Source organism: Equus przewalskii, chromosome 23 (genome assembly GCF_037783145.1).
Source record: "Equus przewalskii isolate Varuska chromosome 23, EquPr2, whole genome shotgun sequence".
Taxonomy (NCBI): Eukaryota; Metazoa; Chordata; class Mammalia; order Perissodactyla; family Equidae; genus Equus; species Equus przewalskii.
The window spans coordinates 19,019,946-19,043,911 of NC_091853.1; the positions used below are offsets into that span (position 1 = coordinate 19,019,946).

General features: G+C 37.2%; 1 protein-coding gene across 8 annotated transcripts in view; it reads left to right on the forward strand.

The window, feature by feature from the left end:
* Positions 1 to 23,966, forward strand: part of HMCN1 (hemicentin 1) — a 434,632-nt gene that overhangs the window by 403,113 nt on the left and 7,553 nt on the right. For 2 of the 8 annotated variants that reach the window (XM_008514091.2, XM_070591551.1), the window contains 11 exons: positions 85 to 222; positions 1,240 to 1,361; positions 1,997 to 2,234; positions 8,412 to 8,474; positions 9,771 to 9,890; positions 11,024 to 11,158; positions 13,281 to 13,394; positions 14,466 to 14,591; positions 16,759 to 16,887; positions 18,851 to 19,201; positions 22,806 to 22,925. In XM_008514091.2, the coding sequence (XP_008512313.2) occupies positions 85 to 222; positions 1,240 to 1,361; positions 1,997 to 2,234; positions 8,412 to 8,474; positions 9,771 to 9,890; positions 11,024 to 11,158; positions 13,281 to 13,394; positions 14,466 to 14,591; positions 16,759 to 16,887; positions 18,851 to 19,201; positions 22,806 to 22,925 (1,656 nt within the window). Of the gene's footprint in view, positions 1 to 84; positions 223 to 1,239; positions 1,362 to 1,996; positions 2,235 to 8,411; positions 8,475 to 9,770; positions 9,891 to 10,976; positions 11,159 to 13,280; positions 13,395 to 14,465; positions 14,592 to 16,758; positions 16,888 to 18,850; positions 19,202 to 22,805; positions 22,986 to 23,966 lie in introns of all 8 variants that reach the window. The other 6 variants (XR_011532218.1, XR_011532215.1, XR_011532219.1 and 3 more) reach the window with 6 other exon arrangements.

The window sequence follows — 23,966 nt, forward strand, 5'->3', positions numbered from 1 at the left end:
TAGGATTCATCCTTATGAATTCTGTGAAGACAATAGTAACAATGGACTGTAAAAATTTTGCTTTTCACCTTATTTTTTCTTTAGGTACTGCAATGAGAAAGATAGTTTCTATTCTAAATCCCATTTATTGGACAACAGCAAAGGAAATAGGAGAAGCAGTCAATGGCTTTACCCTCACCAATGCAGTCTTCAAAAGAGAAACCCAAGTGGAATTTGCAACTGGTTAGTGCCAGCTGAACTTAATATTCTAGTACTATAAAAAGATACGAGTGCCTTAAAAGTTAGTGGTTAAGAAAAGTACGTTCCTGCAGAGAATAATTTGAGTCTTTGATGTAATCTTATCATAAATGATATAAAAGCAATTTCATATTTCCCTGTAAACTTTTACTGACGCAGGTCTTTAAGAGGCCATGTGTTTTCAAACAGTATAGTGATTTTTATATCCCCAAAGCATTTTCTTATCTTTTCTGTATGTTTTCTCTTTAAATCCTTAGAGAGGGTTTTAAAAGCCAAAACAAAGCAGGAAAATGAGTCATTGCTATTAACTAATGGCTGTTGTCTATGCACCTGAGGTTAGGATACCTAACAGAGATTCTTTATCAAAAAGATGGAAATAAAAACAAGCAAATCTAAAGGCTTTTCGCTTTATCCTTAGTCTTAATAAATGTGTGTTAGCTATTCATGGTCCCTTGCAAGTGCATACAAGTTTTCCTAGACCTGCAGTTCAAGCATCTTCAAAGGTGGTCAATCTCGATGGCAGGGATCTTTAAGGAAGAAGGGCATAGCTTTAATCAACCCAGGAAACAAGTGGGTCTTTTCATGGCCATCCGCTTATTAAGAGGCCCCTTTGCTACTTCTTGAAGCATCCAGAAGGAACAAAGCCCTGTGGCCAGACCTGTGGTTGTTGCCAGGCTGCCTGGTGAAGCTGTCTGTCCCTTCTCTCAGGCAATCCATTTTTGTAGAACTGCCTTGCTATTGCTTGAGTTTAAAGTGTGGAATCCTTCACATAATCATATGCTACATTTTTGTCACATAAAAAGAAATTTTAGAACAAACTTAATTCAATAAGACTAACTCTTTAATTTGAGGACTAAGTGCTAATTTAATTCTCTTATGGTTTATGTTCATTCAAGTTTGAATTAAAATAACGTAGCTGAACTGGTATGTAAGGTAAATGTGCTCTGTGCTTACACAAACCATATATTTTTTGCTACTAAAATGGCGCATTGTCATTCCCAGGAGAAATCTTGCGGATGACTCATATTGCCCGGGGCTTGGATTCTGATGGTTCTTTGCTGCTAGATATCGTTGTGAGTGGCTATGTCCTGCAGCTTCAATCACCCACGGAAGTCACTGTAAAGGTAACATGTCGGGATACATTGCCTTCACTGTTTACTGGATTAATGGTAAGAGTGTGAGTCAAAGATCCATAGAAGGAGCGCAGGGAACGTGGGTAGTTTCCCTTGTTCGCTTTGGCGAGTCACTGTCTAAACCACGAAGGTTAGAAATGGCTGTCTGGTCTTCGTTTAAAAATCTTCAGGGACAAGTCTTCACAATCCCTGAGTGGTTTTATCGCCCTGCTTATCGGGACCAAGATCACTGCTATGTTGATTTAGGCCATATGTTTAATTCCCTACAGACACAGAGAATAGTAACTCTTGCATAAAAGTTTTTGTATGTCATCCATAAAAGTATTTCAGAAATCAAAGAATGATAAGAATTACCCTTCACATCTTTTCTTTACTCTTGACCTACAACTTTTAGTCCCTTATTAAACTACAATTTATGGCAGTAAAATTATGACACTCATGTAGTTACAATTAAAAGGTTCAAACTTTATTTCCTGAACACTACTGTACAATTACAATTTTATTTAGAAGTATGTATTTTTAGCCCCTAAGCCATTTTTTTCCTCATCCTGCATCTCATAGTACCCTCCAGGCAAAAAAACTAAGATGAGCCAGGCTGATCCTCAAATCCATATTGTCCTCCTTAGGATTACACAGAGGACTACGTGCAAACAGGTCCTGGGCAGCTGTATGCCTACTCAACCCGGCTGTTCACCATTGATGGAATCAGTGTCCCATACACATGGAACCACACCGTTCTCTATGATCAGGCACGGGGAAGAATGCCTTTCTTGGTGGAAACACTTCATGCATCCTCTGTGGAATCTGACTACAACCAGTTAGAAGAGACATTGGGTTTTAAAATCCATGCTTCAATTTCCAAAGGTAATTTGCTTAAAGAAAAGTCCAGATCTTTATGCCATCCAGTCCTCCTAAAAGGGTAAAAGAATTGCATTGATGCCGTTCAAACTAAGGATGTTAAGGCGGAGACTGACTGAACACGATGATCTCAAGTTTTTCATGTCTGTTGTGATAGGTAAAGCTCTGTGGTAAAGCCAATCCAGTTGGAGTTCTAGTACATTTAGTTTACTAATATGCTTCTTCGTAAAGCAGAGTGGAGTTGTTATTGTTCTAGTCTACATACACAGAGAGGATTAAAAATAGATGCCCTTATTCATAATAGCCAAGACTTGGAAGACACCATCAAGGTGTCCGTCAGGGGACAAATGGATAATGAAGCTGTGGTATATATATACACAGTGGAACACTACTCAGCCATAAGAAATGATGAAATCCGTCCATTTCTGACAACGTGGATGAACCTTGAGGGTATTATGCTAAGTGAAATAAGTCAGATGGAGAAAGTCAAATACCATATGATCTCACTCATAAGTAGAAGACACAAACAACGTCAAACAAAACACATAGCAGCAGAGACTGGATTGGTGGTTACCAGAGGGGAAGGGGAGAGGGAAGAGTGTGAAAGGGGTAATTAGGCACATGTGTGTGATGATGGATGGTCTTTAGTCTTTGGGTGGTGAACCTGATGTAATCTACACAGAATTTGAAATATATTATGATATACACCTGAAATTTATATAACGTTTTATAAACCAATGTTACAAAAAATACATTAGATAAAAAATAAATTAATTAGAAAAAAAGTAAAAAAATTAAAATTGATTAATCAAAAAAATAAAAAATAAAAATATACACTCCATCAGAACAATTTTTCTTTGGGTAATAAAGTCCATTCTTGTTCTGAATCTTATATTTGTTAAGGAATTGACAAATTCCTGAAACATAGTATAAAAGTGTATCTTAACCTAAACTAGTCAAAAAAAAGTTTCTATATTTTAAAAGCAACTTTTCAAAGCTATGCAGCAGTAATCAGGATTCCAACCGTCATCTCTTGTTCCTGGAAATTATGATTTTTTGAACTGTATTCCAAGCATAGTTCTATAACCCTTGATCTCAGCAGTTGCCCTCTGCTGTGTGGTTCTTTGATGTGTCTATACCCTGAGATTTCTTTTTCAGTCATAAGAGACACCACAACAATTAACATTCCATATTCAATGGGGTTTTGTTGCTTGGAGGTACTTACATGCAGTTATGTTACAGACACGAACCGTTTGAGTGACTTTAACTTTGAACTTTAGGCTCCCGTGAGTACACTTAAAATGATTCCTATTAGGTTTGGGAGTGTGTGTGTTTTGCTTTGTGCTGGCTTTCCTCGATAGATCCAAGTAGATTTTAAACAGCTTCATTTTGTTTTATCATGCTCAGCAGATACACTAAAAATTCATTTTTACTATTCACTCTTGCTTTCATCAGTTGTGCATGTGACCGTTTTCTTTTTCAACATCTATTAGAACTGCTTCAACAAATTTGAGATTGTAGTAATCTAGGAGTGCGTCTTCATATTTTTTGAGATAATCACAGATTTATGAAGCCTCATAGCCCGTGGAGCCCAGAACCCCACACCTCCTCCACCACATGGCACCACCACCGCCTCATTTTACTCTTGTTATGCATGTTCAGGTCACTTTCACAGAAGAAAAGAATCATTGGAATGAAGGGTTATGTTTTCTCTTCCCCAGTAATGCCTACCTTTCAAAGCCAACCTCTGTTTCTACCTTTTGCAGTACTCCATATAAATTTTAAAAAGATGACACAAGACTTTGATTAAAAATGAATTTTTACCATCTGAGACTAGAGGAATTAAAATAATTTTTGAAAAGTCATGTACAGTTTCTACTCAATCATGTAAATCCTCTAAGGCTAAACCTCCTTGAAGGTCTTTGTCATATTTGTAAGGATGTTGTTGGAGGATTTGGATCCAAAAATAGAAGAAAACACACTGTGGGACCTTTAAAACCCCTTACGATCCTTAGATACTATGATTCTATGAGTTACATCTGATACTAGATACTATGATTCTATGAGTTACATCTGATACGTGTGCCCATTTGTTGTTGACATTGTTTCTGTAAATTGCAAAAATTGTGTACCTGCAATTTCTTTTTAAGTGACCACCAGGGGGCAAGCTTGCATTCCTAGTTGCTTAACCAGCCTGTTCTTTCTCTTCTATGTTGTGTCGAGATTAGAGCTATGGTTACAGTGCAATTAGAATCGCCTAGAGAGCTTGGTGAAAGTTCAGATTTCTAGGCACAAAGATTTTGGTTTAGCTAGTCTAAGGTAAGGCCTGAGAGTCAGTATTTTTAGCACAGCCCGTAAATGATTCCAATGTATCTGGTCTGCACACGGGCATTTGGAAACTACTGATCAAGACAACTCACAAATATAAATCAATATAATTTAAAAATGTTTTAAATGAAATGGATTTATTTTTTAAATATAAACTATACTTATATTTTACAAATTAATCAGAAGAAGATATTAGAAACAATAAAGGAAAAAATAAATTTAACTACAAATAAATTTTTTAAAACTTCTTCATGAGAGAAAGAAAACAAAATTGAGAAGGTACGATATACACCAAAAAAGAAATATTTGCATTAGATATTATGGACAACTATGATTAACCTTAATATATACAAGGTTCTTAAAAATCAATAAGAAAAAGACGAACCCCCCAGTAGAAAAATACATAAAGGCTATGAATAGGAAATCCACAAAGGAAGAAACAATAATGACAAAATGAATGTGAAAAACTGTTTAACCTCATCAGTTAGCAAAGAAAACAATGCAAATTGCAGCAACGAGGTACCATTTTCCAATTATCATTGTCAGATATTAAAATATATAATAAACACCGAGTAGTGGAGAGGTATGGGAAAATGAGCTCCCTCATACACTGCCAGCAAGGGTTGTAAATTTGTGTAACATTTCTGGAAAGCAGTATGTATCAGTAGCCTTTCACATATTCGTGTCTTATTAGTTTTCTCATTCTGGAAGCCTGCCCTAAGAAAATCAGAGAAATGGCCAATAATAAATGTCCTGGAAGTAAGAGGTAAATACGTAAATAATAGCACAGCTGTATGATAAACTCTTAAATAATCCTTAAAATAAATTTAAAGGAATATTTAGCTTATTTATTTATTTAAAAGTATTTGTTGAGGGGCCAGCCCTCAACAGTAGTACAGCGGTTCAGTTCGCATGTTCCACTTTGGTGGCCCGGGGTTCGCCAGGTCAGATCCCAGGTGCAGATGTATGCATCACTTGTCAACCCATGCTGTGGCAGGCATCCCACATATAAAGTAGAGGAAGATGGGCATGGATGTGAGCTCAGGGCCAGTCTTCCTCAGCAAAAAGAGGAGGATTGGCAGCAGATGTTAGCTCAGGACTAATCTTCCTCAAAAAGAAAAAAAATAAGTATTTAAGTGCCTACTGTGTACCAGACCCTGTTCTAGGTATTGACAATATAACTGTAAAAAGTGACAAAAGGGAATGTATATGCGTAATAGTAGTTGAAAGGCAGTAGGCAGTATGACCCAAACCTGGGTTGCCCACACCACAGTGATTATAAGGAAACCTTTATACTGATTAAAAACACAGATTCCCAGGCTTCTTCCTTGGCAGGTCTGAGTTAGACCAAGGAATCTATGTTTTTAATAAGCTCTCCGAGAGATTTTATGATCAGTCAAGTTTAGCAATTATTAGTCTGTAGAGTGAAAGAGCCTAGCCTAATTTTTTGAAGTGTGTGTTTATAAAAGTGACTACAAGGAATAACGTCAAAATGTTATCAGTAGTTTTTCCAAATGACAAGGTTTTGGGGAATTTTATACATTTCTCCAATTATCATACGTTACTGTGACACAAACAAACAAATATTTTGTATTGCTCCCCTACTATGTCAAAATGAAAATCATAACTAATATAATCCAAAATAACATACTTTAACTGTAATATAAAGAATAAAAGAAAGATAGTTTATAACAAAATATTGTGTATTTCAATATGAAAATCTTTAGATGTTGCTACAGCAGAAGATAAGAAAGAAGTATTCATATGGCTGAACCTATATAGAGAGCCTCAGTGTGATTTTTACAAAACATTGAACAATTCTTGGCAATGTTCTGAATAAAATAATGTACAGTCAACCATCAATTTATATGACAGTTGCATTCCTGGAAAATTCATTCTATATTTTAATCACACAAAAAAATGTTTCATATGTGGGAGATGAGTTGTAGCCATAGATAATTACAAACAGCTTTCTCACTTGCATGAAAATCTTTCAGGGCAGGGGATAAATCTTCATCTTGCATCATTCTCTCACACGCTGCACTACTATAAATCCTGCCCCAGGGTCTGCTCCAGTCACTACATGTTAATAGGCCTCTCTATCATCATGACAGCCAAATTATCTCCCCAAAACTTCCCAAATGCCACCTAGTGGAAGATGTCACCCCCGTTTAGAACCAAAAATGTAAAATACTATCAGATAATAACTTATTATGTTTATATGACACATTTTTTTTCATAATTATATCCCCAACACAGTGCCCTAGACAACATACTGGTTGGATTGAGGAATGTGTGAGTGAATGGATAAAGAAAAACGAAGCGTGAATTACAGAATCACAACCTGAGTTGTATTCCTGAGTGCAGTGGTTGAAAGAGAAACAGACTCACATCTGAATCCTTGCTCCAGCTTATATCGGCTCTTTGACTTTAAGCAACTGACGTAACCTCAGTCTCAAATTCCTCATCTGAACTTGGTTGTGATGGGAGTATGGGAGTTGTGAGGTTTAAATGAAATAAGGCCCACTAAGCTCACAGAACTAAGTGACACACCATAACTATTCAGTGATCACTTAGCAGTGTGCTCTGGATGTTTCTATCCCAACCATCCTACTCCCGTTCCCTTGCAGGCACAGGAAGACACGCAGGGTCATTTTTATACTCAGGGTAGAAGTGGGTCATGAATCTCTGCTTTCAAGGTTTTAAGCAATTTAATTGCCTAAAAATAGCAAATAGAACTAGTTTTCTAGTCAAGGAACTATTTTCATTGGAGTGGTGTTTCTTACACCCTCCAAATATATAAATATATAAAACAGTTTTGAACAGTTTCATGTCCACTGCAGGGCTCAAATAATGTAATCAGAGGCCCTCCAAAGTGAATGAATCTGAAAAATTAACTAATACCTAGACTCTCCCCAGGAAGGGCACCTAAAACAATAATAAAAATAAACACAGTTCATGCATTTAGAATTGAAAGAAAATCTAAGATAATTTCTAAGAGATTGAATATGAACTGAATATATGATATTAACTAAATGAAATTTCCCTTAAGAGAAATTTATTATATTAACAATTGTCTTTTACGTTTGTGTACGTGTACACACACACACACACACACACATTACTTTGGTAACTTGAAAGATGAATTTCATTTAAGTTTTCGCAGGTTAATCATGTTTGAAAAATATTTGCTTAACTGCTTAAATGAGTCAAGACACAGTTACTTTCTAAGCAAAGAGAGTCCCTAACTAACCTGTTTATTCTTGCTAATATGTTTTTTTCTGACATCTAACTTAAATCTATTCTATCACGATATGCCTGTTTCCCCTTGCTTTGACTACATGCAAAAGGAAAAGGACTTGACCCAGATGCTCCACATTGCAAATGGAGGGGATCCACACAAGGAGGAGGTTTCCTCATTAGAGTTTCTGTTTTTCGCTGGCATAAATTATTTTAAGTGGCTCCAGAATAGCGTTCCTACTTCTAGAACAAACAGAGTAAGTAATGCCTGGAACACTAGGACTTTGCCTGTGCTTATGCCTGGCATAGACATTAATCTTGGATCCTTTTTATTATCACAGGATAATTTTATTTAATTTTCTTTTGATTACTGTTAGCAACTTAAGCAGAAAACGTTTCCATTGGTGGCTTGCCAACCATCTCTGGACTATGATTCATTCCGTTCTTGGTGGAGAAACAGGAAAAGTTTTCCGTTCCTGCTTGTTTTCACCTCTTGCATTTGTTGTGTCATGCGCTCCATCTTCGGCATATCTTCCCAGGGAAGATTGTACTGGAAAGAAACAAGATGCTAATGTTCTAACAAGTCAGTTAATTTCGCTTTTCTCTCTGTGGTAGGAGATCGCAGTAATCAGTGCCCCTCCGGGTTTGCCTTAGACTCGGTTGGACCCTTTTGTGCTGGTAAGTACAGGAATAAATAATGCATTTTTTACTTTGATAAAAATGTTATTAGTGGATACCATTTAAAGGCCATCTATTGCCATTTTGCTAGAAATTTAATCGCACAACACTCCTATAAATGTCCCATTTCATAGGTGAGGAAATTGAGATGTAAAGAAGTTAAGCAGAGTGCGTAAGATCACTCAGCTATCAGGTGGCAGAGCTGGATTTGAATTTAAGATGGACACGCTTGGCCTCTTCTGATTCGGCCACAGTCGAGTGTGTCAGGGACCGTGATGAAGTACAGAAGAGGAGTGAGCACAGGGACAAAACGCTGGACTCCATCTGGCTGCTTGATTGCCATGGATGTGAAACAGCAATAATGCAACTCGAAGTCACCTAACCCTAGAACTGCGCAATCATAGGACAGGGAAGCGTTGTGGGCTGAGGATAATGACTAAACTGGCCTCATCCCGCCCAATTACCAGTACAAGAGAGTCACAGATAAGGAAACAGCTAAGTAAGTAGCTTGGGGAGCTCAAGTTTGCATACACAGTGCCTTTCTTTCACTGGTAGGCAGTATAATGCAGTATAGTGGTTAAAAGGTGGTCTTTATGAACTATACTGCCCAGGTTCAAATCCCAGCTCTGCCTATAATGACCTGTGTGACCTGGGGCAATTTGCTTAACTTCTTTGTTCCTCAGGGCTTTTTTGGGTTTTTTTGCTGAGGAAGATTTGTCCTGAGCTAACATCTGTTGCCAATCTTCCACTTTTTCTTGAGGAAGATTCACCCTGAGCTAACATCTGTGACAATCTTCCTCTATTTTGTATGTGGGTCACTGCCACAGCATGGCCCCTGACAGACAAGTGGTGTAGGTCCACACCCAGGAACTGAACCCACACCGCTGAAGAAGAGTGCACCAAACTTAACCACTAGGCCACGGGGTGGGCCCGTGTTCCTCAGTTTTATTATGCAAAATGAGGATAGTAATAAAAATACATGTCTCCTAGGAATGTTGTGAGGGATGAGCTAAGGTAGGTAAAAAGCATTTAGAACACAGTACGTGGTCATTGTATCTTAGCTATCATTATTGCTATTTTAGAATTCATATAAACGTCTATTCACTATCAATGATAGTTTGGGGGCCTAAAATTAACTTTTTATTTAGTGTTTCCATTTTGTGGCACTTAGAGCATTTTCTGTTACATTTGATTCAATTCATTGGCCTCTATAAGCAACTATTTTTACCGACTTCAGTAGCTCCTAGCAAGTAGGGGGTTTACATACGAATTGGGCCTCTTTGTTTCTTCTTTCAGATGAAGACGAATGTGCGGCAGGGAGTCCCTGCTCCCATGTCTGCCACAATGCCGTGGGAACCTACTACTGCTCCTGCCCAAAAGGCCTCACCATAGCTCCGGATGGAAGAACATGTCAAGGTATTCACAAAGCTAAATCTAATAGGCACATTTAAGCAATCGTCACAACGGTCTCTGACTAGGAAAAGTGTGGTAGACCTATGCTCTTCTTTCCTACTTTTTCCTTCCCCAACTTAGCAACACAGAGAAAAGATTTTCGTTAGGTCAAGAAAGTGAGAAAGAAGGAATACTGCTCACACACTGCCTTCGTGTGGGACACTCGATAGGCAGGAGCTCTCTCCATCCCCACAACACAATGAGGAGAGGCGGGCAGGACTATTACCAGACTCATTTTACAATGAGAAAACTAGGGAATAAAGAGCTTATCAAGAACTTAAGTAAATTGCACAATCTTGGTAGTACTTTGGGAACATTAGAAAAAAAACACTTTTCTGTCAGACTCGAGGTATATTTCAAAGTTAGAATTGTGTAAGAATCTAGTTTTATAAATAAATTAAAAAATGATGAAAAAAGGAAAGGATTTCTCTCTCTATGCCCCAGGAGGCCCCCTTCTAAACACAAAAGAGAGAGGGAGCAGAGGTGTAGGAGGGAGAGGAATAAATTTTATGGAAGATCCAGTATGGATTGGGCACCTTATATACATTATTTCCTTTAATTTTCAAAGCAATGCTGAGAGACTGGGAAAACGTATCTCAGAAAGGGGAAGTAACTTTTTTGTGTGTGTGAGGAAGATTGGCCTTGAGCTAACATCTCTTTCCAATCTTCCTCTTCTTGCTTGGGGAAGATCATCCCTGAGCTAACATCCGTGCTGGTCTTCCTCTACTTTACATGTGGGATGCCACCACAGCATGGCTTGCAGTGTGTGGGTCTGTGCCCAGGATCCAAATCTATCAACCCTGGGCAGCCGAAGCAGAGCATGTGAACTTAACCACTACACCACCAGGCCAGCCCTGGGAAGTAACTTTTAAAGCCACTGAATTTATAAGTGGTCTAATGGATGGGCTGGTCTGTGAAGATATCACTGTGTTGCTTTTAGCTTATCTGCTATTTAACCCACCTGAAATGACACAACCAAAATGTTCAACATTCTTGCTCTTGTATATTTTTCAAGTATCATTCACGGCCTTTCTTATCCATACTTCACAGCAGGTTCTCAGGTTGATTTTCTTCAACTTACAAGCAATTTGTTGCAGATATTGATGAGTGTGCTTTGGGTGGACACACCTGCCATGCTGGTCAGGACTGTGACAACACCATTGGATCCTATCGCTGTGTGGTCCGCTGTGGAATTGGCTTTCGAAGAACTTCTGATGGGCTGAGTTGTCAAGGTATAAAAACGGAGGCCCTCGCTTTATCTTCATTATGCTAAGAATGAAGATCCCCTGCCTGTTGAATCCTGTAAAGTGAACTTTGTTTTATAGATTGAACTTCCTGATAGTATCTATAGATATAATATTCCATGGCTATTTTAAATATCTGTATCACAGTGGTTTGGAATAATAACATTTGCCTGTTCTATGTGAGAGAGGAAATTATATAGCACAAACTAATAGAATCAATTTCATAAAACCCCATTGCATAAGACTAACAGAGTATTTATTGCAGGACTTTTTTTTAATAGACTCTAGTTTTTAGAGCAGTGTTAGGTCCACAGCAAAACTGAGTAGAAGGTAAAGAAATTTCCTATATACTCCCTGCCCCAACTCATGAATAGCCTCCCCTACTGTCAACATCCACAGCAGAGTGGTACGTTTTTTATCAAGGATGAAGCTATCCTGACACATCATTATCAGCCAGAGTCCATAGTTTACTTTAGGGTTCATTCTTGGTCTTGTACGTCCTATCAGTTTTGACAAATGAATAATGACATGTATCCTCCATTATGGTATCATACAGAATAGCTTCCTTGCCCTAACAATCTTCTGTGTCCCACCTATTCATCCCCGTCTCCCCTCAATCTTTGGAAACCACTGATCTTTTTTTTGAATTGTCTCCATAGTTTTATCTTTTCCAGAATGTCATATAGTTGGAGTCATGCAGTATGTAGCATTTTCAGACCGGTTTCTTTCACTTCGTAATATGCATTTAGGTTTCCTCCATGTCTTTTCATGGATTGATGGTTCATATCTTTTTAGTGCTGAATAATATTCCATTGTATGAATGTACCACAGTTTATTTACCCATTCACCTACTGAAGAAGGTCTTTGTGCTTCCAAGTTTTAGCAATTATGAGTAAAGCTGCTATCGAGATTTTTCATAGAGGCAGAAACAGTGGATACAAAACCGAATACTTATCAATAGAAGAAAGAATGAATAAATTATGGTACATCCACACCGTGTGGTCATTATAAAGAGTGGAATGGAGCTCAACTGTTTGGCTTAGAGGAATTTCCATGGGGTGTTGTTGAGTGAGAACACCAACATGTAGGAAAGTATATGTAACTTGTGTAGAAAAAATTATGTCACTGGAAAACAAGCAATAACCAGAGAAAAATGAAATGGATTTATATATTTAGGTAGAGATATATATGTGTACCTAGAAGAGGTATGTTGTTATTTATACTAGATTGTTAATGTGTTGGCTTTGGTGGGCAAGGGGGATAAAAAGGGATAAGGGAGGCCAAGCAAAAGAGACAGAAGAAAAAACTGCACTAAGAAAGTCTGTTTAAAGTGTATAATCACATTTCTGCATTTATATTAACATGTGTGGATTTTGAAACATTAAATTCAAAGATCTCAAATAGAAAACAAAGTACAAAATAAGACCTTGGCAATCTCAAGTTTGGAAATGTAAGGTGAGGGATTTTTCTTAGATGGGAGAAGAGGTCTCTCTCCTCTGGGACTGGAAGGAAAGAGAGAAGAAGGTACAGAAAACAGGCAAGTGCACACGAGTCTGGGGAGTTCATGCTTGTGAGTTTTTTTTACACTATGACCCAGATGGTATTTGGGGAGATTAACTTGGCAGTGACTACAGATGAGGTGAAATGCTCAAGTTGCTGTAGTCAATCAGGCACAAGGTGATAAAGACCTGCTTCAGGCTAATAGCAGCAAAAATAGGACGAAAAGTGAATTGCAAAAGAAATTGCAGAAGACTTTACCTTTTTCTTTTCCCTTTCCTCAGAATTCCAGGCTGTCAGCAACATTCCAGGGCTGAGACTTCCTAGGAACAGGAGTGGGAGGCATACGGTAAACTAGTTAAAGTTGAGGAGTGTGGCATCGACATAGTTCTGAGTCACTAGCTAATGTCTACCTTTGAGGAGTGTTGAAGAGAGAGACCCTCCCCAGCAGTTGCTTCTATCAATTATCTGGCAGATCATATAAGAGCAATTGTATCGGATTAGTTTTAGGGAAGATCTTAAACATGATGATTATCGAAGATCATTAAAATGTTAAACATGTGGGAGAAATTAACCTAACAACATATAATGACAGTTTTGTTTCATGTAACAGATATTAACGAATGTCAAGAATCCAGCCCCTGTCACCACCGCTGTTTCAATGCCATAGGAAGTTTTCACTGTGGATGTGAACCTGGGTATCAGCTCAAAGGCAGAAAATGCCTGGGTAAGAAAACACTTTACATTCAAAGCAATGACATCTTTGTAACTTCTTTTTTATTTATTTTTTATTTTTAGAGGAAGATTAGCTCTGAGCTAACATCTGCTGCCAGTCCTCCTCTTTTTGCTGAGGAAGACTGGCCCTGAGCTAGCATCCATGCCCATCGTCCTCTACTTTATATGTGTGACACCTGCCACAGCATGGCTTGATAAGCAGTGTGTAGATCCACACCCCGAATCCGAACCAGTGAACCCTGGCCTGCCGAAGCAGAGCGTGCAAACTTAACTGCTGTGCCGTCAGACCAGCCCCCGTCTTTGTGACTTCTTAATGGTGTCTAATCTAATCCATGTGCTGTGTCCTGGGCTGGATTCAAATAGAGGACACCCACCATCCATCACATATGTAATCCATGCAAAAACAAAATGGAAGCAAATACTTTACTTTATAGGCTTAATTTTCTAACGACATAACCACTTTTTTAACATTTCCCCCGTTATATTTGCCAAATTTTTTCACAAAAGCATAATATATAAAGTTATGTGTAATATGTATGTAAGTTTAATGTTTCAAGGAGGAGGAGGTGGTTGGTATGGCTACCAGCTCTGTGAAGAAATACTTTGTTTTTTATTTGTATTATTCTGTTGTAAAATAAAATGTGTTACAGGGATGACCATGTGGCCCACTGTTTAAAGTTCCATGTGCTCTGCTTAGCGGCCCAGGTTCATGGGTTCGGATCCTGGCACGGACCCACTCTACTCATCAGCCTCGCTGTGGAGGCATCCCACATACAAAATAGAGGAGGATTGGCACAGATGTTAGCTCAGGGCTAATCTTCCTCAAGCAAAAAAGAAGAGGAAGATTGGCAACAGATGTTAGCTCAGGGTAAATCTTCCTCAACAAATAAAATAAAATGTGTTACAGACCTTGGTGGGTTTAAACACTTTAACTTTACGCAATGATTATATAATCAACATCTATATTAGTTTATAATATCCTTAAAATACAAAGGTATACTTTCTATGGAAAAATGGAGTAAATGATTTTCTCATTCTGCATTGCCCTTGTTCTTTTATCAAGATGTGAATGAGTGTAGACAGAGTGTGTGCAGACCAGATCAGCACTGCAAGAATACCCGCGGTGGCTACAAGTGCATTGATCTTTGTCCAAACGGAATGACCAAGGCAGAAAATGGAACCTGCATTGGTGAGTGTCTGGCTCTTTTGATGACTGAGATCCATTTACCATCAACAAGCCAAATAAGGCATCCAGTTTTTAAATTAGTAATTAGAATACATTTAATCTAACAAAGAAATCTTTCTTTTTCCATGGGTTTTTTAACTCCCAACTTTTAGTATGGTTGAACTCTGGAGTTCCAGAGTTGGCTGTACCGGGAAATGGAAGCTCACCATGGAGACCTATGACCATTTTGAGCTCCCATCAGTTATGTATTGGGTTTACATAGTTTACTATCCCCATAAATTAATATTGCATCACATTATTTCTAATATGAAATTTAGCGTATGTTTAGAATTCCATGAGGGGGTGATAAAAAATTATGTTTGTAGAGATTTATTAAAAGTTCAAAATATAATTACTTTAGGACTAAGTATTCTTTAAATGTCACATCAGTGACCAGACAATATAGGAAATTATATTTCTCCCAAGTCTATTCTTTGTGTGCCTACTCTGTACTAGCCTGCAGTAGTTAGCAGAACTAGGAATTTCAGGATTTACAAAAATGAAACAGATACCATTTCTGCTCTCATGTACTTACAATCTACTGGGATAGGTTGGCCAACCAAAAGAAAACAAATAATAATACAAGACAGACTGAAACTCCATAAAAGAGGTACAGATAAAATTGAGAGTGATATCTCGTAGGAATGACTATCAGAGGTGTCATGGAAGTGATCACATTTAACTCACATTTAGCCTTGAACGGAATGTTAATAGATGGAGGTGGTAGAAAAAAGGAAAGAAAGAAATTCCTGTACAAAGGAAAAGAGGTGGACTTAAGAGATAATGTGTTCAACTTCACCCTTCCTTCTTGACACCTATCTGATTTTGAACATGTCTTAAGATGACGCAGAAATTTGAGGTTAAGTTTCTCATTTTAAAAATGGACTTTTGAAAAATTTCATTCTGAAGTATTTATTCATATAGTTACAATATGTCTTGGATTTGTTTAAAAGAATATATAAGAGGCAGGGGAGAAGGAATATTGATCACTTGTTGAGGTACATGGGGGTTTAGTGAACTTTAAAAAAAATGCTGAGGGAGTTGGAATATCAGATTTCAAAGACTCTTTTCAGCAGCATGTATATAGACAAATATTTTTCTTAACTCCTAAGAATAGTAGCCAACTCAGAGCATCATATGCAGTTATGTGCAACTGTAAATATTTTTAAGAATATTGGCTCGAATTATGTATAAGATGAATTAGAAAAGACATGAGCTGGGGCCCCAGCCCCATGGCGGAGGGATTGAGTTTGTATGCTCCGCTTCGGTGGGCCAGGGTTTCTCTGGTTCAGATCCTGGGCACAGACATGGCACTGCTCATAGGCCATGCTGAGGTGGCATCCCACACAGCACAACCAGAAGCACTCACAACTAGAATATACAACTCTGTACTTGGGGGCTTTGGGGAGAAGAAGAAGAAGAAAAAGAAGATTGGCAGCAGATGTTAGCTCAGGTGTCAATCTTTAAAAAATAAAGAAAGAAATGAGATGAGCTAAAAGATCAGAAGACCGTTTAAGAAGCTACATCAAAAATATAGCCAAGTGGAAATGGAAAGTGGGGATATATGTGTTTGAATGAATGAATTAGAATTACCCAATCTTGGAAACTGAAGGGATAACTTAAAGATAACTCTGATGTTTGCAGGCTGGTTGGCTCGGGAAAAAAGAATGCTGTTATCATAAATAAGGGAGTAGTGATAAGACACTGGGGACATGTTGAGTTTGAAGTACTGTGCTGGTAGAACATGGAGATAGAGGTGACCAGCTGGCAGCTAGAAATGTGGGAGTGTAGATGAGAAGCAAGGAGTCCTACTGCCCTAAGTCTACCGAGCTTGCTAGAGTCACTAGCATAAATAAGATGGCCAAGGGAGGAGAGGCTGTAGAGAAGTGGGGAGAAAAAAAAAGGCTGAGGATAAAACTCTTTCCATAGTTGGGAGCAAGAGGAGGAAAAGGAGCCAGTTAATAAGTGGCAGAGCTAGGACTTGAACCCAGGTTTTCTGATTCCAGGTCTCGACCACATGGTGAAAAATGCAACCTTTGGCAATTTTCTAAAGAGTGTCCATTTTAAATACAGTAACTTTGGGTTTTGAAAGAGGAAGTGTTATTACTTTTTATTGCCTCCATGTCTGTAGATATTGACGAATGTAAAGATGGGACCCATCAGTGCAGATATAACCAGATATGTGAGAATACAAGAGGCAGCTACCGTTGTGTATGTCCACGAGGTTACCGCTCTCAAGGAGTTGGAAGACCCTGTTTGGGTAAGTTAACAAGAACTCTTATTGAGTAATAAAGCTACTAATATAGTTACCTAGCATTACCAGTTCAATTAGGACCACTCTCTATCCTCAAATGCTTTCTTGCTACAGTTAGAAGATTTGTACATTGGTTTAAGTAATTCATAACATAATTTGAATTACTTCTTAGAGACTTCCTATTGAATTCAGTTTACACTGACATTTCAAGTGACAATAATAACCACTTACAGAGAGCTTACTGTACACTATACATGTCAGAGTGAGGTTCTGATATAATTGCCATGACAACTTAATTATGAACCTTGTCTCATTGATTTTCCTTCTATGCACATGACATAAATGTTTGCATATATGCATTTTATTTGTATATGAAGTATACTCTTATGTAATATAAAAGTTTAGGTATAAGGGATTAAAATGTGAACACACAATTTAAGTGAATTGATAATTATTGATATTATTAAGTGAATTGATAATTGATGAAGTTATGGGAAAACTTTATCTACCATATGTTAACTGCTTACTATGTGCCACTCCCTCTTCTAAGAATCTCATTTAATTCCACCACTTGCCTGTTTATTTCCATCTTAGTTATGGATGAATATAAAGTAAGAAGGGTAACAGACAACAGCAAGTATCTATAAGAAGGTAACCGTATGCTTTTAAAAAAATTAATGCAGTTATAATCAAGAAACTGAGCTATCAAATTATATTCCTCCTCAGAATATTTAAGTGCAGCAGAAAAATTGTATGGACGTTTAAATACTGGCTTCTGGTTTGCATGCCATGCTTTTAAGAGGCATATTGGTTGCCTTGGTTGTCTACTTAATTATTTATAGCCAATTTCCCATAAAGACTATGTTCTGTCTCTATGCGGTCCCTGGCACAGTACTTTGCACACAGCAAATGTTTAAAGTAATACTATTATTTTAAAGAAACTCTTTTAAAATAAATTCTTTTTAATAGCAGAAATATATAACATATCACTTTAGCCTTCCATTTAGATATTGTCATTTATATATAATTTAGCATCTTGATCAGTCATAACAGTGACCCAGCAGAATGAAGTGTGTTCATTTGTTCACTAATTTGATCTGAAGTTGAATGTCGGGCTGGGGCATAAATCAATGAAGAAGGTAGGACCATTGCCATTTTAGTTTAAAAATGTTAACTTTAACTCCTGCCTACTAGAACAATTTGTAAAGCAAAATGTACTACCTTTATTCTACTTATTGATGTTGTTTTCTTTCATATACCACTGTGGTAATGAATTAAAGAATTTGGTTTTGATCTCTGGTTTTCATTCACTTTTCCAATTTACCAGAAGAATTGTGAGTACATACTCTGTGTTGACCTAGGAATAGAAAGAAAACTAATTTTCTTTAATTTTACAGATTTTGTGAGTTTATATCTTAGTAAGAAATGATTCTGTCTTCATTTTCTTTTTTAAAATTTTTTGTAAAAAAATGTACTTGGCTTCATTAATAATTATTGATTCAAAAGAGACAAAGAAAATAAAAATATTTGTAGTTGTACCAACATTCCTTCATCTGAAACTTGTAATTGCATGAAAGATTAGAGACACTACAGGTCTATATTCTAACTGAATGCAAACTAGAGATGTGATTGCATTCTTCCCTCCACTAACAGAATTAAGGTCTATATTAACTTTGAACTCTAGTTTTTCTGGATTCAAGACCATGTTTTCCCATATGACCCTTTATGTTTCTACTGTACCTGTGAAGCAATCTTTAGGGAGAGTCATAGAATCTTTCTGTATATTTATAACTGAATGATTAAAGCTTTCTCGAAAGTTCACAACAGTTAAGTACTTATTGTATTCCTGGCTTTGGAGGGTAACATAACGTCTTCAGTTTGTTTCACAGACTGATTGTTTATTCCTGTGTTTTGTGTATGTATGTGTGTGTTTTTTTTCTCTTTTCTATGTATCATGGCACACGAGCAGACATTAATGAATGTGAACAAGTGCATAAGCCTTGTGCATATCAGTGCTCCAACACCCCCGGCAGCTTCAAGTGTATCTGTCCACCAGGACAACATTTATTAGGGGACGGGAAATCTTGCGCTGGATTGGAGAGACTGCCAAATTATGGCACTCAGTACCATAGCTATAACCTTGCACGGTTCTCCCCTGTGAGAAACAACTATCAACCTCAGCAGCATTACAGACAGTACTCACATCTCTACAGCGCCTACTCAGAGTATAGAAACAGCAGAACATCTCTCTCCAGGACTAGAAGGACTATTAGGAAAACTTGCCCTGAAGGCTGTGAGGCAAGCCATGACAGATGTGTAGGTAAATGTCAGCCGTGTTACATTTCCTTTCTGTGGGTTCACTTATAGACCAGACTGGAAGCATAGGACAGCACCTGTGACCTTATGGGTTCAGTGAACTACATCCGATCTCAAATCTGGGATGACTCAAAGTTTCAAGGCATTTACTCGGGCACCTAAAACTATTACAAAGTTTATTTAAATAAATGATGTATTTATGCATGTATTGCATGTATTGCATGCATTCTGATAATTTATTGTTTTATATTGAATTTTACTCTTTGTTCATCACACCTAAAAGTGTTACTAAATTCAATGCTATATAGATGCTATATAGACATAAATTTTGGTGGCATCCAGAATATGGTTTTTGTAAAAAGAGAATCTGCCTGTTGCCACAAAATATAATACCATCTGATTATGGCTAGATCTGATTGATGCCAGAGCAGTGGGTTAAAAGTGAAAGCAACTCAATCTAGTTGTTCTGTATGACAGCCAACACTGCATTGACTGTTGTCCCACACTCCCCGTGGAATTTCTCAGTTTGATTATTTTGTATATATGTGTCACTGAAAAGATAATGTGAGCCAGGACAAAATTAAGTTGCTTCCATCACTCTAAAATGTGTGCTTTCAATATCTTTATCTAAACTCACAAGTCTGTAATTTGTTTGTAAAAGTGAAAAGTAATTTCCAACTCAAGAATTGAGATCTTATTTTCAGTAAAGTTGCAAACATTACCATCTGTCATTCATTTAATTGAATTTTCTGTGAGTGTTTGCATGTCATTGAGCTATGCACCAAGAAGAATTAGCAAACACAATTTAGCCCCACTATTTGTTGGATGGAAAAGGAAGGCAAGGAAGAAAGGGAGGAGGGAGGCAAGAAGAGAGGGAAAAAAACAAATACTGGTTAAATTGAAAGACTCCTATGCCAACCTCATTTTCTTGCATTTTTCCTAAGTATTCTACACTTTGCTTATTCTCTCCGAAATATGCTTTCTGTTAAACATTTCTTTTAAACTTTAAAAAATTTCTTCTCCTTCTGACTTCAGTTTTTGTGACTTTTTTTACCCTTCTCCAAGCCTTGTTCCTGCATTGTTATCTTCTCACATGTGCTTCCTTAGTCACTCTTAGGTGGACCCAGTTTCTTATATCATCTCTCCGCAGTTGGGCCCTCAAACCCTGTGGATACTTAAACTTCAACCCTTTTTCTTCAGGTCCGCAATTTCCCAGAACTTTTCTGTCTAGATGTCCTGAGGCATATGAAATCTCCGCCCTGGGGCAGCTTCCTAGAATTGTGGACAGTGCTAATTTCTTTTACTCCTTGAACATTAATGCATTCATTAACAACTCTCTACATTTTGTCCCATATGGTCAAACACTATTTAATTACCAAACCTGTGGACTCCACTGTCCTTGCAAGTAGGTCAAACACCGCTCTCAGCCTGCTCCAAACCATTCTGAGAGTTAGTAATTTTTCATCCCCATGATTTTGACCCTACTCTTTGACAGTGAAAACTTTGTACTGTTCTTTGATTGGCAGAATTAACATCTGACATTCTGTCTTTCAAAGTTTCTTCTAAATAGTCATTCCCACTGAAGGGTTTCCATAGCTTATTACCATCCTGCTCTCCACCTTCATCTTAGACAAGCTCTTCCCTCTCCTCTACCTCTCCTCTCTGGCCCCAAAATCTTTGTTTATGCTATGATAAATGAATTAAATTATGCCTCCCTACACCATACACCATCTAGCTGATTTCTTCTAAATCATCTGAAGGTCCAAGTCATTTTAAGAAAGTGTTCCTGATTAGTAACCCAGTTCTCTATCTCTTTATCACTACCTATACCCTGCAATTTCATCATAGCGTCTTATAAATGTTTTCTGTGTCTTTGTGTTTATATTACACTAATATTATGTTTATAAGAATTATCTTCCCCAAACCATCTACTGTTTGAGGCAGCTACTGTTTCGGAGAAAGGACCAATCTTGGAGAATCTAAAATAAACTTCTGTAACTAGTCAATTATTGGATATTTAAGTTTTATTTGGGGAAATTAATAGGCTTAAACATTTAAAAATATTTCTTAAAATATGGTGAGTGTTTCATAGTGTTGGTCCTAATAAAGAAATTTACACTAAGATTGTAGACAGCTTTGGAATTACATAACAAGAACAACTTGCAATAAACACCAAATGCCTTTCATTAACCATCTGGGATAGACAACTTACAAAAGATTCACATTAACACTATGAAATTTTGTTACACTTGAGCTAAATTTTGGCTATTTAAGGAATTGGTTCCTAAGCTTAACAGGAAAAATGAACATTGCTTTGCTTCTTAACACAGAAATCCCACTTGGGGCTACTTTAAAATTCATACTCTGGGAAGTGCAATGTTAACTACTTGGAGTTCAACATCCCTTACATTTCTGTTATTTTAGGCTAAAGCAGATTATATAGGGAAAAAGTAAAAATACATCATACAGTTCTGGAATGAATGCGCTGGTTAACTAAAATGAGGCAGAAACATTGACAAACAAATATTTGATGAGTGTTTATCTTCAACAGATTTTGAATCATTGCAATTATACTCTGAACATATGCAAAATATCCAAAATGAAAAGATCTTTTTGCTGTGGGTCATTTCCCAGTTGTCACCTTATCTTCTCTTTACTTCCCCCCTACAGCACCCCTGCTCCCATTTCATGCCATGTTCTCCTCTTCCTTCTTCCACTGGTTGGTGTGGGCTCAGGGACTGTGAGCAAATTTTAATATTAGTCAAGGCAAAACACAATTGGGACAGAAAATCTGAGGCCTCCCAAATCACATCCCTTATCCTGAAAGCAAATATCAATTAATTTTTAATTATCATCTATTGTCACTCTCCTTTTTATTGCTGTTTTCTTGGCATGGTTTAACAATAGCAGATAGATAGATCTTTATAGCTTATAAAATGCTTTCCCGTATATTGCTGCATTTGAACCTTCCAAGAAACCTGTGAAGCAGAAGAATCCACTGAGATCTCAAGAAGTTAAGTGGCCTGCCCAAGGTGACAGCAATTATATGTATGGAGTTGCCATTAGAACTTTACAACTGTATGAAGTTTGATGAATATTACTATCACAAAAATAAAAACACTTTCATTTGATGATATCTGTGTATGGAAAGCAATGCATGGCTTTTGGAAAGAGAAAGTCAGCTAATATTTAAATAAAATAAAAACTAATATTTTTTTCCCAATTAATCTCAATAGAAACTGTCCTTTAGGTAAATTCTACTATTCTGTCACGAGTTTAGTACTTTGGTGGTTTAGGATCGTATACAAATTTATTTCATCTGTCATTTGGGCCTTACTTAACTAATATAGAAGTGGGCCAGTTTGGGGCTTCAGCTTAAATATGCTTATACACAGGAGAGGTGTTCATATTTTATAATATAGCACGTTTATATTGGACTCCATTGAAAACAGATCCTGATGTCAAACAGCTCCGAGTATTTTAAAACACAAGTATGAAATCACCCAGAAGTTTTTCTATTGAGTATCCACAACTCGTTTACAGTTGGTTCTATCAGAGTTTCTGCCTTTGTTTTGCATGGTTATACACTCTGCTTTCTTTCTGCACAGATATTGATGAATGTGAAAATAGAGACACCTGCCAACATGAGTGTAAAAATACCTTTGGAAGCTATCAGTGTATCTGCCCACCTGGCTATCAACTCATGCTCAATGGAAAGACATGTCAAGGTGAAAAAAATGTGGGGATGTTTATTGCTGCAACTTGACTTGCAACCAACATAGAAGAGTGTGAGAAATTAGATGTTTTCTTTTTTTGAATAATTATCCTCCTCTTCTTTCCCATTTCCATTGGTCAGACTTATCTTTAAACATGGCTTTTGTAAGTAGGAGAAGCATTGAGAAAGCAATTAAGCAAAGGAAAAGAGTTGAGAAACATTTTTGGTGTGATCCTACTAAGAGGAGCCAGAATGGCTAAACCAGTTCATACTACATATTTTTAAAACTAAATGGAAATAGACCTCTTCAAACATCTTCTCACAGTTCAGCTAAGATGGAAGAGGGAATGGGAAGAGTTATCAGTCAGTTTACTTCAGTGTTAGGCATTATTTTAGACTTTGACTTAGTGATCAGTAGATAATAGATTAAATGATGCATTCATTCTTTGAGTCCACAGATGATGAGAAACAATCATGTGCTAGCATTGCAGGATGCAAATGGTTTAAACAGATGAATAATATATAGTCTCTTTCCTTTAAGATCTTAGACCTAGTGGAGAATAACATGCAAATAAGTGCATAATCAACATGCAAAGTTATAGGTGTTGCCACAGGGTTTTGGAGAATGTCTAGTGATAGTAGAAAGATAAAAATATCAATCACAATAGTACCCTCTTTACACCAAAGTGTGAAAGGGGCATTGTACTTTGATGAGGTGTATTATATTGTATTGTGTACTTAGATCAAAAAGAATATGAACTTGTATAAATCTTTAAAAATCTTCCAAGAAACCCCCTCAATTTTGTGAACAAAATCTAGGAGTATCATGTAGGTCTTAATAAACCTCTGAATTTTATTAATGTTTGTCATATGCAAACTCTGTCCTTCTCTAAAGTATAACCAAATCTCCAAAAAGAGTGCTTTATCGTAGCAATCAGATTTAGATTGAATTTTCCCTTTCTGTGAGATGCACAAAAGACTTGCTAGGATGCAGCTCATGGAAAATGTTTCTGGGAGGCAAGACCAGGACAGACGATGACTTCACTTGCGTTAC